This window comes from Procambarus clarkii, chromosome 43, assembly GCF_040958095.1.
Source record: "Procambarus clarkii isolate CNS0578487 chromosome 43, FALCON_Pclarkii_2.0, whole genome shotgun sequence".
Taxonomy (NCBI): domain Eukaryota; kingdom Metazoa; phylum Arthropoda; class Malacostraca; order Decapoda; family Cambaridae; genus Procambarus; species Procambarus clarkii.
This window is the reverse complement of record NC_091192.1, coordinates 34,069,760-34,082,901: the sequence shown is the minus strand read 5'-3', so window position 1 is coordinate 34,082,901 and position 13,142 is coordinate 34,069,760. Positions and strand designations below refer to the sequence as shown.

Sequence of the window (13,142 nt, the reverse complement as noted above, 5' to 3'; positions counted from 1 at the left end):
AGGCAGAGATAAATGGGCAAAATGTTTCTTTCGCCCTGATGCCCGTGTTACCTAGCAGTAAATAGGTACCTGGGAGTTAGACAGCCGCTACGGGCTGCTTCCTGGGGGTGGAGGCCTGGTCGAGGACCGGGCCGCGGGGACACAAAAGCCCCGAAATTATCTCAAGATGGTGTTATTGTGCACAAAATATGCTCAGAGGGAATCACAGGAAGGCTAGGCAGACGTATCTATAATTTCCTAACTAACAAAACCCAGTGCATAATAGTCATGAAAATATAATCCGGACCATCAACTGTGAAGAGCTGTCTTCAGGGGTACTGTGCTTGCTCCAGTATTCCTTCTCATTCTCATATCGAACATAGACAAGAGCACAAACTATAGTACTGCATCATCCTGAGCAGATGATTCTAGGATTTTTGTGACAGTAGACAACATAGAGGACACGGCAAACCTCCAAACTGATGTAAATCAGGACCTAGATTCAGGAAGCTCTGTGTATTTCTTCGTAAGTAGGTTTGCTACGAAGGTTCCTAAGTATGCCCTAAGAAGATGCTTAGGTGCAATTCAATAAGGTCCACTTAGGAAGAAATTTGTTGGTTCACCTGCGTGCCGATAGAGGTCACTACTGTGTTTCGTTTGGCCAATCAGAGAGCAGCAACATTCTTCATATTGAAGATTTAGCGCTGGTTTATCGGAGCTCTACTGCCTCCTATTTACGTCGAATTTTCTTATAAAATTAGTATATTTCGAAGTAAAACAATGTTTTTTCAACTTCTACAGCCAGCACCGACATTGTAGTAAACAAATATGTTACATTTGTTGTTTACCTACGTAATTCTAAGAGATACTGTGTAGCTGTCCTTGTTGCTCGGAAGATGCGTTGACAATTATTGTATATATTTACTGAATTTACCCAAGGGCCACTAACTATCTAGTGACCTCGAAGAGGACATAAAGCCGGCGGCTTGTTAAAGGGCCCGCAATTGTCTTAATGATATTTTTTAGCTGGAATTTGGCATTTACGGCTTCAGCGGGTAAGCGGTTCCATGGGTTTATAGCCCTCTTGGTGGAAAAAAACATCTGTTTTCAGTCCTACTTGAGAGAACATACTCTCCAACACTATATCTGTGATTGCCCTGTTATCAGTGACTTCATACCAAATGGTATGAGGTACTTTAAACTCTGTACTTACTTCATACACTCAGGAATATTGGAAGATATTCTTGTGCTGCACCCAGATTTTGCCAGTGGAGGCTAATAGATCAGCATTAAGTATTTTGTTCTCTCCTAATTCCATGTATGACTGGCCATCCTGTGAAGTGAGGATGTTGAATGAGCTTGTAGCTGGTTTTTGATCTACACTGTGTGGTCCTTTATACAGAATAGGGAAGCAGCACATTGCTGTGTATACCTAAACATGTTTAAAAATACATTGTTTGAGAGGAGTCTTGTAGAAACTGGTAAGAGTAATTATAATATAATGTTTCCATGATTCAGTGCTTACCTCTTGTGAAAATCGCGAAGAGTTGTTTAGTCAGAGTTGATTTGTTTTTTGTATTGAGGCTGGTATTTTCTAAATTGATTCCATGTACAGTATGTCTAACCATCCTGTGAGATGGGAGTATTAGATAAACTTATAGCTAGTTTTTTATCTACACTGTGTAATATTCCATATAGAATAGGGTAGCAGCACATTGCTGTGTATACCTAATCTTCTTAATAAAAAAAATCAGTAATAAAGATTTTAAATTATAGTTTGTATTATTACAAATACAGTACTGTATTATCCTTATTAAATCATGTTGACCATGGATCATTAAGATCTCATGTTGATATGTAATAGTCATATTTCTTTTGAACTGCTAATCCATGCTAATCGTTCATTAAATTGTGCATCATGTCTCAATTTTTCACTTCCTTGGATATACTGTACAGTACAAAAAGATAGGATAAAAATAAACCAGTAATATTTCTTTCATTATATTTTTCATCTAAATAACTGCATCAATATTTTTACAGCTGACAGGATTTGTTTTCCCATATAGGTGCATTATTTGTTTAAAAAAAATTTGGTTTATTGTTACACACAATGGTGCTACATAGCCTTCCCAGCTTGGTGCCTTCTTTTAATACTTACTGATTAAAAAATAAATAATAAATACATTTTATTCAGGAAAAGTACATACAGTTGATTTACAAACATTATGTTGGATTTATAGACAGAGCTAGTACATACAATACCTAAAGCCACTAATACTCATAGCATTTCGGGCAAGGTTATCTTGAGATGATTTCGGGGCTTTAGTGTCCCCGCGGCCCGGTCCTCGACCAGGCCTCCACCCCCAGGAAGCAGCCCGTGACAGCTGACTAACTCCCAGGTACCTATTTACTGCTAGGTAACAGGGGCATTCAGGGTGAAAGAAACTTTGCCCATTTGTTTCTGCCTCGTGCGGGAATCGAACCCGCGCCACAGAATTACGAGTCCTGCGCGCTATCCACCAGGCTACGAGGCCCCTACGAGGTGTGGGGGGGGGGGGGGGAAACACAGACTAAAATTTAATAGTAATCGGGATTAGGTATAAATTGTGTTGAAAGAAGGAATAAAAAATACAAAAAGGGGGTTAACATAGCATAAATCAGCAATTGCACATGTTGGTGAACAGCGTTGTTTAAAAAATAGCAAGACATGGGTTGACATTTAGGAGGTAAGTTAGGTTACATGGAGTTAATTAGGCAGTACTTGGTTTAACTCTTAAACTGGTTGAGAGAGGTACAGCCTTTGACATGATTCGGGAGGTCATTCCACATTCTGGGTCCCTTGATTTGTAGAGCACTTCTAGTTTGGTTACACACAGCCAAATTGAGTAACAGGAAGAGGTCTTGGACACAAATTTGTTCCATGCTAAATGTAGAGGAATCAGCTGAGTATTCCTCAAATAAAATAAGTTGCCTCAGCTTATATGGTAAATAAAATAAGCATTTCTCAAATAAGTAGCTGCCTCACTTCACTGCCTTACTGCTACATAGCCTTCCCGGCATGGTGCCTTCTTTTGATAATTACTTGTTCCACACCCAAATTGTATAACAGGAAGAGGTCTTGGACCCCTACTTCCCTCTCTCTTTTTTAATAGTCTATATAGTCATAATTATAGCTTTAAGTATTCAATGAATAAAGTTTTTGACATTTTTACCCTTCTCCTTACCTAACATCATTTGTGCAGCATATTTTTATTTTGTCTCACCCAGATTTAATTTCAAAATAAAACCAAACTAAATAAATTAGAAATGGGTATGTATAGTTAAGGTAAACCCTTACTACTAGGTGAACAGGGGCATTTGGTGATAGTAAATGATCCCATCAGGCAGGGCTCATCACCTTCTCTCATATTTCATGTTCACCAGTGTTTATTTACTTAATAACTACGGGTATAATATCTTGCTATTATAAAACTAATTCTACTATCATAAAAGACATATTTACTTTAAGTTTCAAGCAGAGAATGCATATATAACTAACACGAAGGACTCCTCTTCACTAGATTCAATTTTTATAATTTTTTGTTTATGTTCCAAATTCTTAAAATCGATCCCAGTGTTATGTAGTAGAGAAAAATTTAGTTATATCCAGTTTACGTAAAGCTACGAGTGGTCGAAACCACACTTAGATCCCGGAATGAACTTACGAAGGTTTTTCCACTTAGTGTAGCTACTTGAATACCGACGTAGCCGCCACGAAGGCGCTAAGAAGGAAAACATTCGTAGCTAAGAAGAAAAACCTTCGTAAGTACCTTCCTGAATCCGGTCCCAGGTCTTTCAATAGGCCACAGAAAATATGGTATTTAAGGCGTAGCATATAGAAGATCTTGCATATGCAGTACCGGTGAGCATTTGCCATCCTTCAGTCATTTGTGAAGGTCGTGTATGTCACTTTGCAAATATTCTGCCTTTTTCACTTCTTGCATTTCATCTTGTCGGGAAAGTGAGAATATATCGCTAATGAAAGAATAGGCTTGGTCAAGATCACAGCGACTTGGGTGTAGAATAGAATACATTTTTGCATGTTATCATGTAAAACAGGTGATGGGATCAAAATTTAGATTTTAGGGTCTCTGTAGTACAGTCAGGTTGGTTCTTTACGCACAATCGAGAATTCCGGGCTCGAAATAGATGGTTGGGCACATCTCCTCTCACCTAAGGGCTTTGTTCACCTAGCAGTAAGTAGGTACTCACGAGTCAGCTTGTTGTGGGGTTGCATCCTGGGCGGGGTCAGCAGTTCGACCTTGGGGAGGGAACCTCAATATAAGCAGCCTAACGTGTATGAATACACTCTGGCTTCCTGTCTCCGGACACAATGAATTATTATTATAAAGTGTCGAAAAATGTGAGCATACGTGTTCTTAATAGTTTATGCTTAAAAATCATTTTCTTTAACACTACTTCTCAAAGAAAACTTGTATATTTTGCGCCACCTCAATTATATTATTATATTATATTTCAACACTAATAATAATAATTTATTTGCAAGATACAATGGGTTGGGGAGATTACATAAAATAGTTTTTTTTTTACATTCATGCAAAGCCACTAACACGCATAGCGTTTCGGGTTGGTCCTTAATCTAACATATCAAGTAAGATGAAACGGTACATTGCAGCAAGGTTTTATATCAACAAATAACTACAAATATAAATTGACAGAGGTGATAACACTGGTCTTAAGTTCTAATACTGGGGAAGTGGGTAGTACAAGATACAGTATGAGTTTGAAGAACAAGGTAGGAAACTATGAAGATGAAATTAGGTACTTTTTGGTTTTACTTTTGAACAGAGGATGGGTTAGACAATTTTTTTTTTTTGAGATATATACAAGAGTTGTTACATTCTTGTACAGCCACTAGTACGCGTAGCGTTTCGGGCAGGTCCCTGGAATACGATCCCCGCCGCGAAGAATCGTTTAAATTCATCAGGCAATGAGTTCCACAGACTGGATAGTTTTATTTGCATGGAGTGTTTGCACAGATTTAGTTTGACTCTGGGCATATCAAATATATATTTATTTCTGGTGTGGTGCTCATGGGTTTTATTACACCTATCAAGGAAAAGTTTCAGATCAAGATTAGCATTTTGGAACAAGGTTTTGTACATGTGAATAGCACATGAGAATGTGTGGAGTGATTGTATGTTTAGCATGTTAAGGGACTTAAACAGGGAAGCTGTGTGTTGTCTGAAGACAGAGTTTGTTATAGCTCTGATAGCAGATTTTTGCTGAGTGATGATGGGCTTGAGGTAATTTGCAGTGGTTGAACCCCATGCACAGATACCGTATGTAAGATAGGGATAGATTAGTGCATAGTATAATGAGATGAGAGCAGAGTGGGGAACATATAATATCTGATTTCAAAAAGTATACCAACCGTTTTTGAGACTTTTTTTGGCTATGTGTTGTATGTGGGTGCTGAAGTTCAGTCTCTTGTCTATGTATAGGCCAAGGAACTTTCCCTCATTTTTATTGGTAATGCTAACATTGTCTATCTGAAGATGAATCTGATTTGATGATCTACTACCAAATAAAATGTTATAAGTCTTTTCTATGTTTAATGTAAGTTTGTTGGTTGACATCTATGAGTTGACTTTTTTAAATTCATTATTGACATTATTATTTAGTGTGTGGGGGGTTGGGGTCAGAATAGACGAAGGCAATATCGTCAGCACATAGTACAGATTTAAGAATGTTAGAAACATTTGGTAAATCATTTATGTATATAAGAAATAGGAGAGGTCCCAAGATGCTGCCCTGTGGCACCCCTACTCTCAATGGTAGAATGGGGGTGGTTATGCTATTGATGGCTAAATATTGGTGTCTGTCACTGAGACAAGAACGAATATAGTCCAGAGCAAGGCCTCGGATACCATAGTGGTGAAGTTTAAGTAAGAGGTAGTTATGGTTTACAGTATCAAAGGCCTTTCTCAGGTCAATGAAGAAGCCATTTGGGAACTCATTTTTGTCAAGGGCTGTGTAGATTATATTAAACAGACCAATAATGACATTATTGGTACTCTTTTGGGAACGAAAGCCAAACTGGCAGGGACTTAATATATTGAGTTATACAAGATTGGAATAGAGCTATTTGTAAATAAGTGTGTCAAATATTTGTGAAAGTATAGGTAGATTTGATATTGGTGTTTAATTGTTTACGTCAGCTGTCTCGCCACCTTTATGATCTGGCGTCATTGGTTTTGTGAGGATATCAGGAAAAGTCTGACACTCTGACGATTTATTGAATAGCAGAACTATGAGTAGTGCAAGAGCAGGGGCAGCACTCTTATATATCATAAAAGGTATGTCATTAATGTTCCCAGCTTTGGTTTTAAGTGATCGAATTATGGATACAATGTGTGTCGGGCTGACTGGTAAAAGGAGTAGAGAGTTAGGACAGCTGCCGGTGAGATATGTAGTGACATGTGTCTGGGTCTCTGGGATTTTTCTGGCAAGGTTTGCACCAATTGTTGAAAAGAAGCTACTGAATTCAGTTGCAATATCTAGGTCTGTTGCAAGTGTGTAACCATCTTTGGACAGTTTTATTTGCTCTATAACATTAAATTACGTTATATAATGTATATAACATATACGTACATAATAATGTTATATAATGTTACATAACATATAACATTATATTATGCTTAATTCGATAACATAATAACTCATTCTGTCGGGGACAGGCAGCTAGTGTACATATATACCTTAGGCTTATATTAAGGTCCCTCGCCAAGGTGGAAGTACTGAGCCTGGCGGGGATGTAACCAAGGGAAGGCCACAGGTAACTCCCAGAGATGCTTATAGCGGAGTCTGAGTCCAGCATCAAGGCGGCTGCTGACGTTACTGAGTGATGGACGCGACAACGGCAATGGTTCAACAAGAAGGCTTTAATCACCTAAGGTCACGTGTCGCTGGCACGCTGGAGAGCCAGCGGCCTGTCTCCGTCAACACCACTCATGACAGTGGCCCTCATGACAGTGGCCCTCATGACAGTGGCCTTCATGACAGTGGCCCTCATGATAGCGGCCCTCATGACAGTGGCCCTCATGACAGTGGCCCTCATGACAGTGGCCCTCATGACAGCGGCCCTCATGACAGTGGCCCTCATGACAGTGGCCCTCATGACAGCGGCCCTCATGACAGTGGCCCTCATGACAGTGGCCCTCATGACAGTGGCCCTCATGACAGTGGCCCTCATGACAGTGGCCTTCATGACAGCGGCCCTCATGACAGTGGCCCTCATGACAGTGGCCCTCATGACAGCGGCCCTCATGACAGTGGCCCTCATGACAGTGGCCCTCATGACAGTGGCCCTCATGACAGTGGCCTTCATGACAGCGGCCCTCATGACAGTGGCCCTCATGACAGTGGCCCTCATGACAGCGGCCCTCATGACAGCGGCCCTCATGACAGCGGCCCTCATGACAGTGGCCCTCATGACAGTGGCCCTCATGACAGCGGCCCTCATGACAGTGGCCCTCATGACAGCGGCCCTCATGACAGCGGCCCTCATGACAGCGGCCCTCATGACAGCGGCCCTCATGACAGTGGCCTTCATGACAGCGGCCCTCATGACAGTGGCCCTCATGACAGCGGCCCTCATGACAGCGGCCCTCATGACAGTGGCCCTCATGACAGCGGCCCTCATGACAGTGGCCCTCATGACAGTGGCCTTCATGATAGTGGCCCTCATGACAGTGGGCCTCATGACAGCGGCCCTCATGACAGCGGCCCTCATGACAGTGGCCCTCATGACAGCGGCCCTCATGACAGTGGCCCTCATGACAGCGGCCCTCATGACAGTGGCCCTCATGACAGCGGCCCTCATGACAGTGGCCCTCATGACAGCGGCCCTCATGACAGTGGCCCTCATGACAGTGGCCCTCATGACAGTGGCCTTCATGACAGTGGGCCTCATGACAGCGGCCCTCATGACAGCGGCCCTCATGACAGTGGCCCTCATGACAGCGGCCCTCATGACAGTGGCCCTCATGACAGTGGCCCTCATGACAGTGGCCCTCGTGACAGTGGCCTTCATGATAGTGGCCCTCATGACAGTGGGCCTCATGACAGCGGCCCTCATGACAGCGGCCCTCATGACAGTGGCCCTCATGACAGCGGCCCTCATGACAGTGGCCTTCATGACAGTGGGCCTCATGACAGCGGCCCTCATGACAGTGGCCCTCATGACAGTGGCTCTCATGACAGCGGCCCTCATGACAGTGGCCCTCATGACAGCGGCCCTCATGACAGTGGCCCTCATGACAGTGGCCTTCATGATAGTGGCCCTCATGACAGTGGGCCTCATGACAGCGGCCCTCATGACAGCGGCCCTCATGACAGTGGCCCTCATGACAGCGGCCCTCATGACAGTGGCCCTCATGACAGCGGCCCTCATGACAGTGGCCCTCATGACAGCGGCCCTCATGACAGTGGCCCTCATGACAGCGGCCCTCATGACAGTGGCCCTCATGACAGTGGCCCTCATGACAGTGGCCTTCATGACAGTGGGCCTCATGACAGCGGCCCTCATGACAGCGGCCCTCATGACAGTGGCCCTCATGACAGCGGCCTTCATGACAGTGGGCCTCATGACAGCGGCCCTCATGACAGCGGCCCTCATGACAGTGGCCCTCATGACAGCGGCCCTCATGACAGCGGCTCTCATGACAGCGGCCCTCATGACAGCGGCTCTCATGACAGCGGCTCTCATGACAGCGGCCCTCATGACAGCGGCCCTCATGACAGCGGCTCTCATGACAGCGGGGCCTCACGATAACTCAAGTAAATATAACATACATACAAGTGATATATGCACAGCACGGTGTATTCCGCTGCTCTGTACACATAGGCATAATCTCTGAGTTTAATTTAGTCATGAACTGCATTTGGACCTAAATAATATTTACGGTTTTGTCAGAAAGCTGTTGTTTTACCTGAATTTACCTGAGGTGCACTAACACTCTAGTAGTCTCGACGAAGACAGAAAGCCGGTGACTTGTCAACAGTCCCCTCATTTGTCCTGATGATTTTTTCAAGGCGGATTTAAAGATCAGCAGTGTTGGGATTTACAACTTCGGCGGGTAGGCGGTTCCATGGGTTTATAACTGTGGGTGAAAGAGCATCTGCTGTTCTCAGTGCTACACTGTGGCTTGTTGAGATTGAGACCGTTGCTCCTTGTTCGTGTTACGTCTGACCTCGTGAAGAAGTTGTCAGGATCAACATCCTTCAAATTGTTCAGTATTTTGAAGGTATCGATGAGATCCGCCCTGACCTGCCTGGTATGTAGTGCTGTTATTCTTGTGGCCCTCAGTCTTAGTCACAACCTTGTTGTGACCTTAATCAATCAATGAATTTATTTATAAATATATGTTTTCTACATGTATAATTGGACTAGTTTATATAAAGATGTTCACCTAAGAGAAAGTCCTAACAACTGTATAACATGAAATTTCTGACGATTAGGATACAATTTAAAGGACTGACAAACAAATCATTCAATGAATTTATATAAATAAAATCACACACTGAACGGTCTCAATCAAGAGACTCGAGGGCTGTCCCGAATCAATCACTCCCAAGACACAGTTCTTAACAGCCCTCCAGAGGTTGATTGGTCTTAAGCCTAACACTAACATGCTAGTTAGGCAGTAAACTATTGTAGATGCCTTAATAGCCCTCCAGAGGTTGATTGGCCTTTAGCCTAACACCAAACTAAGTGTAAATAAATATAATTGTAAGATATAATTACGACAAATAATTATACACCCTCAGCAGACTGAGGGGGATGGGGGGGGGGGTGTCCTGGCTCACCTCTCAACACTTCTATAATCATGTATCATCCGAGTCTTACGTTACAAGACCTTCTATAATCTCGTATCGGCCAAGACTTACGCTACAAGTACTTTTATAATCATGTATCATTCAAGTCTTTCGTTACAAGAGCTTCTATAATTATACATCATTCAAGTCTTACAAGACCTTCTGTAATCATGTATTATACGAGTCTTGAGTTACAAGTACTTCTATAATCACGTATCATCCAAAACTTACGTCACAAGAGCTTCTATAATCACGTATCATCCCTTATTATGATAAGAGCTCCTATAATCATGCATCACCACCTCCAAGAAACGATCTTCTGCCATCACTTTAGGTCTTACAAAGGCTGAAATATGGTGAACACTGAACACGGGGGGTTTAGGGGGGGGGGGGGTAGAAATAGCCTAAGCTACTCTATCCCGTTGAGATGTATTTCTTTCTTGTCTCAATAAACATACTTGAACTTGAACACAGGGAAGAGAAGGAACATCGCCCCATATGAACTTGTAAATACATTATAAACTTGTAAATTACGCAGAAAGAAATCTATGGCAATATAAGGCGTTTTGACTCACTCTAATACTCACGCAGTCGACCAGAAAGTTGCTCCTGCCGCTAGTGGAACCGCAGGACCTGGCCTGGTTGTGTCGAAGGGCAGGACCGACCTGGTTCTGACAACGGGCAGGACCCGACCAGGGATGTGACGAAGGGCAGGACCCGACCTGGTTGTGACGAAGGGCAGGACAAGTTAGGAAGCACTGGTTCACTAACCCGTGGTCACTGTCAGCCTATGGTGTACAACATTGGAAAGCTCTTCACTGTAGCACCGTACAGACCCGAGGGCTCACCAGGCACAAGATATGTATACTCGCCCCGTCCTCTCGAGTTGTCACAACGTAATCAAAATGATGCACTAATTTGCCCGACCCTAACCTAACCTAACCTAAAACCCACGAACAGAAAACGTAACAGCCCATCAGTTTAGTGAACCGCTATGATTTATAGTGTATAATATTTTGACGTTTGGGACTTTGACGTCAAAAGGCGCGGTGGTAGATGTCTCACACAAAACATGCTCAGCGGTGGTAGATGTCTCACACAAAACATGCTCAGCGGTGGTAGATGTCTCACACAAAACATGCTCAGCGGTGGTAGATGTCTCACACAAAACATGCTCAGCGGTGGTAGATGTCTCACACAAAACATGCTCAGCGGTGGTAGATGTCTCACACAAAACATGCTCAGCGGTGGTAGATGTCTCACACAAAACATGCTCAGCGGTGGTAGATGTCTCACACAAAACATGCTCAGCGGTGGTAGATGTCTCACACAAAACATGCTCAGCGGTGGTAGATGTCTCACACAAAACATGCTCAGCGGTGGTAGATGTCTCACACAAAACATGCTCAGCGGTGGTAGATGTCTCACACAAAACATGCTCAGCGGTGGTAGATGTCTCACACAAAACATGCTCAGCGGTGGTAGATGTCTCACACAAAACATGCTCAGCGGTGGTAGATGTCTCACACAAAACATGCTCAGCGGTGGTAGATGTCTCACACAAAACATGCTCAGCGGTGGTAGATGTCTCACACAAAACATGCTCAGCGGTGGTAGATGTCTCACACAAAACATGCTCAGCGGTGGTAGATGTCTCACACAAAACATGCTCAGCGGTGGTAGATGTCTCACACAAAACATGCTCAGCGGTGGTAGATGTCTCACACAAAACATGCTCAGCGGTGGTAGATGTCTCACACAAAACATGCTCAGCGGTGGTAGATGTCTCACACAAAACATGCTCAGCGGTGGTAGATGTCTCACACAAAACATGCTCAGCGGTGGTAGATGTCTCACACAAAACATGCTCAGAGGTGGTAGATGTCTCACACAAAACATGCTCAGCGGTGGTAGATGTCTCACACAAAACATGCTCAGAGGTGGTAGATGTCTCACACAAAACATGCTCAGCGGTGGTAGATGTCTCACACAAAACATGCTCAGCGGTGGTAGATGTCTCACACAAAACATGCTCAGCGGTGGTAGATGTCTCACACAAAACATGCTCAGCGGTGGTAGATGTCTCACACAAAACATGCTCAGCGGTGGTAGATGTCTCACACAAAACATGCTCAGCGGTGGTAGATGTCTCACACAAAACATGCTCAGCGGTGGTAGATGTCTCACACAAAACATGCTCAGCGGTGGTAGATGTCTCACACAAAACATGCTCAGCGGTGGTAGATGTCTCACACAAAACATGCATAAAATGTAGCAAAATAAAACTGGGTTTTCATTAAAAATGATCAACAAGACTTGGTTATATATGAAGAGTTGACCACATAAGGTGGGGGGGGGGGGGAGGCGTTCCCATAGTTACCTGAGAAGGTTAATGAGGCGGCTACAGTGGCGGCGGCCGACATCACTCCTTCAGACGAGGACATGTCCTTAGAGTAGTGGAGGGACACCGTGCCCCAGTGGCGGGGTGGCCAGGCGCGGACACAAGGGTGGAGGGGTGGCCAGGAGCGAACACAAGGGTGGTGGGGTGGCCAGGCGCGGACACAAGGGTGGAGGGGTGGCCAGGAGCGAACACAAGGGTGGTGGGGTGGCCAGGCGCGGACACAAAGGTGTAGGGGTGGCCAGGAGCGGACACAAGGGTGTAGGGGTGGCCAGGAGTGGACACAAGGGTGGGGGGGTGGTCAGGAGCGGACACAAGGGTGTAGGGGTGGCCAGGCGCGGACACAAAGGTGGAGGGGTGGCCAGGAGCGGACACAAGGGTGGAGGGGTGGCCAGGAGCGGACACAAGGGTGTAGGGGTGGCCAGGCGCGGACACAAAGGTGGAGGGGTGGCCAGGAGCGGACACAAGGGTGGAGGGGTGGCCAGGCGCGGACACAAAGGTGGAGGGGTGGCCAGGAGCGGACACAAGGGTGGAGGGGTGGCTAGGAGCGGACACAAGGGTGGAGGGGTGGCCAGGAGTGGACACAAGGGTGGAGGGGTGGCCAGGAGCGGACACAAGGGTGGAGGGGTGGCCAGGAGCGGACACAAGGGTGGAGGGGTGGCCAGGAGCGGACACAAGGGTGGAGGGGTGGCCAGGAGTGGACACAAGGGTGGGGGGGTGGTCAGGAGCGGACACAAGGGTGTAGGGGTGGCCAGGAGCGGACACAAGGGTGGAGGGGTGGCCAGGAGCGGACACAAGGGTGGAGGGGTGGCCAGGAGCGGACACAAGGGTGGAGGGGTGGCCAAGAGCGGACACAAGGGTGGAGGGGTGGCTAGGAGCGGACACA

General features: G+C 45.2%; 2 protein-coding genes across 2 annotated transcripts; one reads left to right on the top strand and one right to left on the bottom strand.

The window, feature by feature from the left end:
* The first annotated feature begins 6,904 nt into the window (after positions 1-6,904).
* LOC138349942 (hornerin-like) lies at positions 6,905-8,815 on the top strand. Its single transcript, XM_069299942.1, has one exon. The coding sequence runs from the start codon at positions 6,905-6,907 to the stop codon at positions 8,813-8,815; it is 1,911 nt and encodes a 636-aa protein (XP_069156043.1).
* Positions 8,816-10,834: 2,019 nt separating this feature from the next.
* Positions 10,835-12,124, bottom strand: LOC138349941 (uncharacterized). Its single transcript, XM_069299940.1, has one exon. It carries the CDS (start codon positions 12,122-12,124, stop codon positions 10,835-10,837), a length of 1,290 nt encoding a protein of 429 aa, XP_069156041.1.
* Positions 12,125-13,142: the final 1,018 nt, after the last annotated feature.

Bases quoted from the DNA above. Each gene is read 5' to 3' on its own strand.
- LOC138349942 (XM_069299942.1), top strand. From the start codon at position 6,905: ATGGTTCAACAAGAAGGCTTTAATCACCTAAGGTCACGTGTCGCTGGC.
- LOC138349941 (XM_069299940.1), bottom strand. From the start codon at position 12,124: ATGCATGTTTTGTGTGAGACATCTACCACCGCTGAGCATGTTTTGTGT.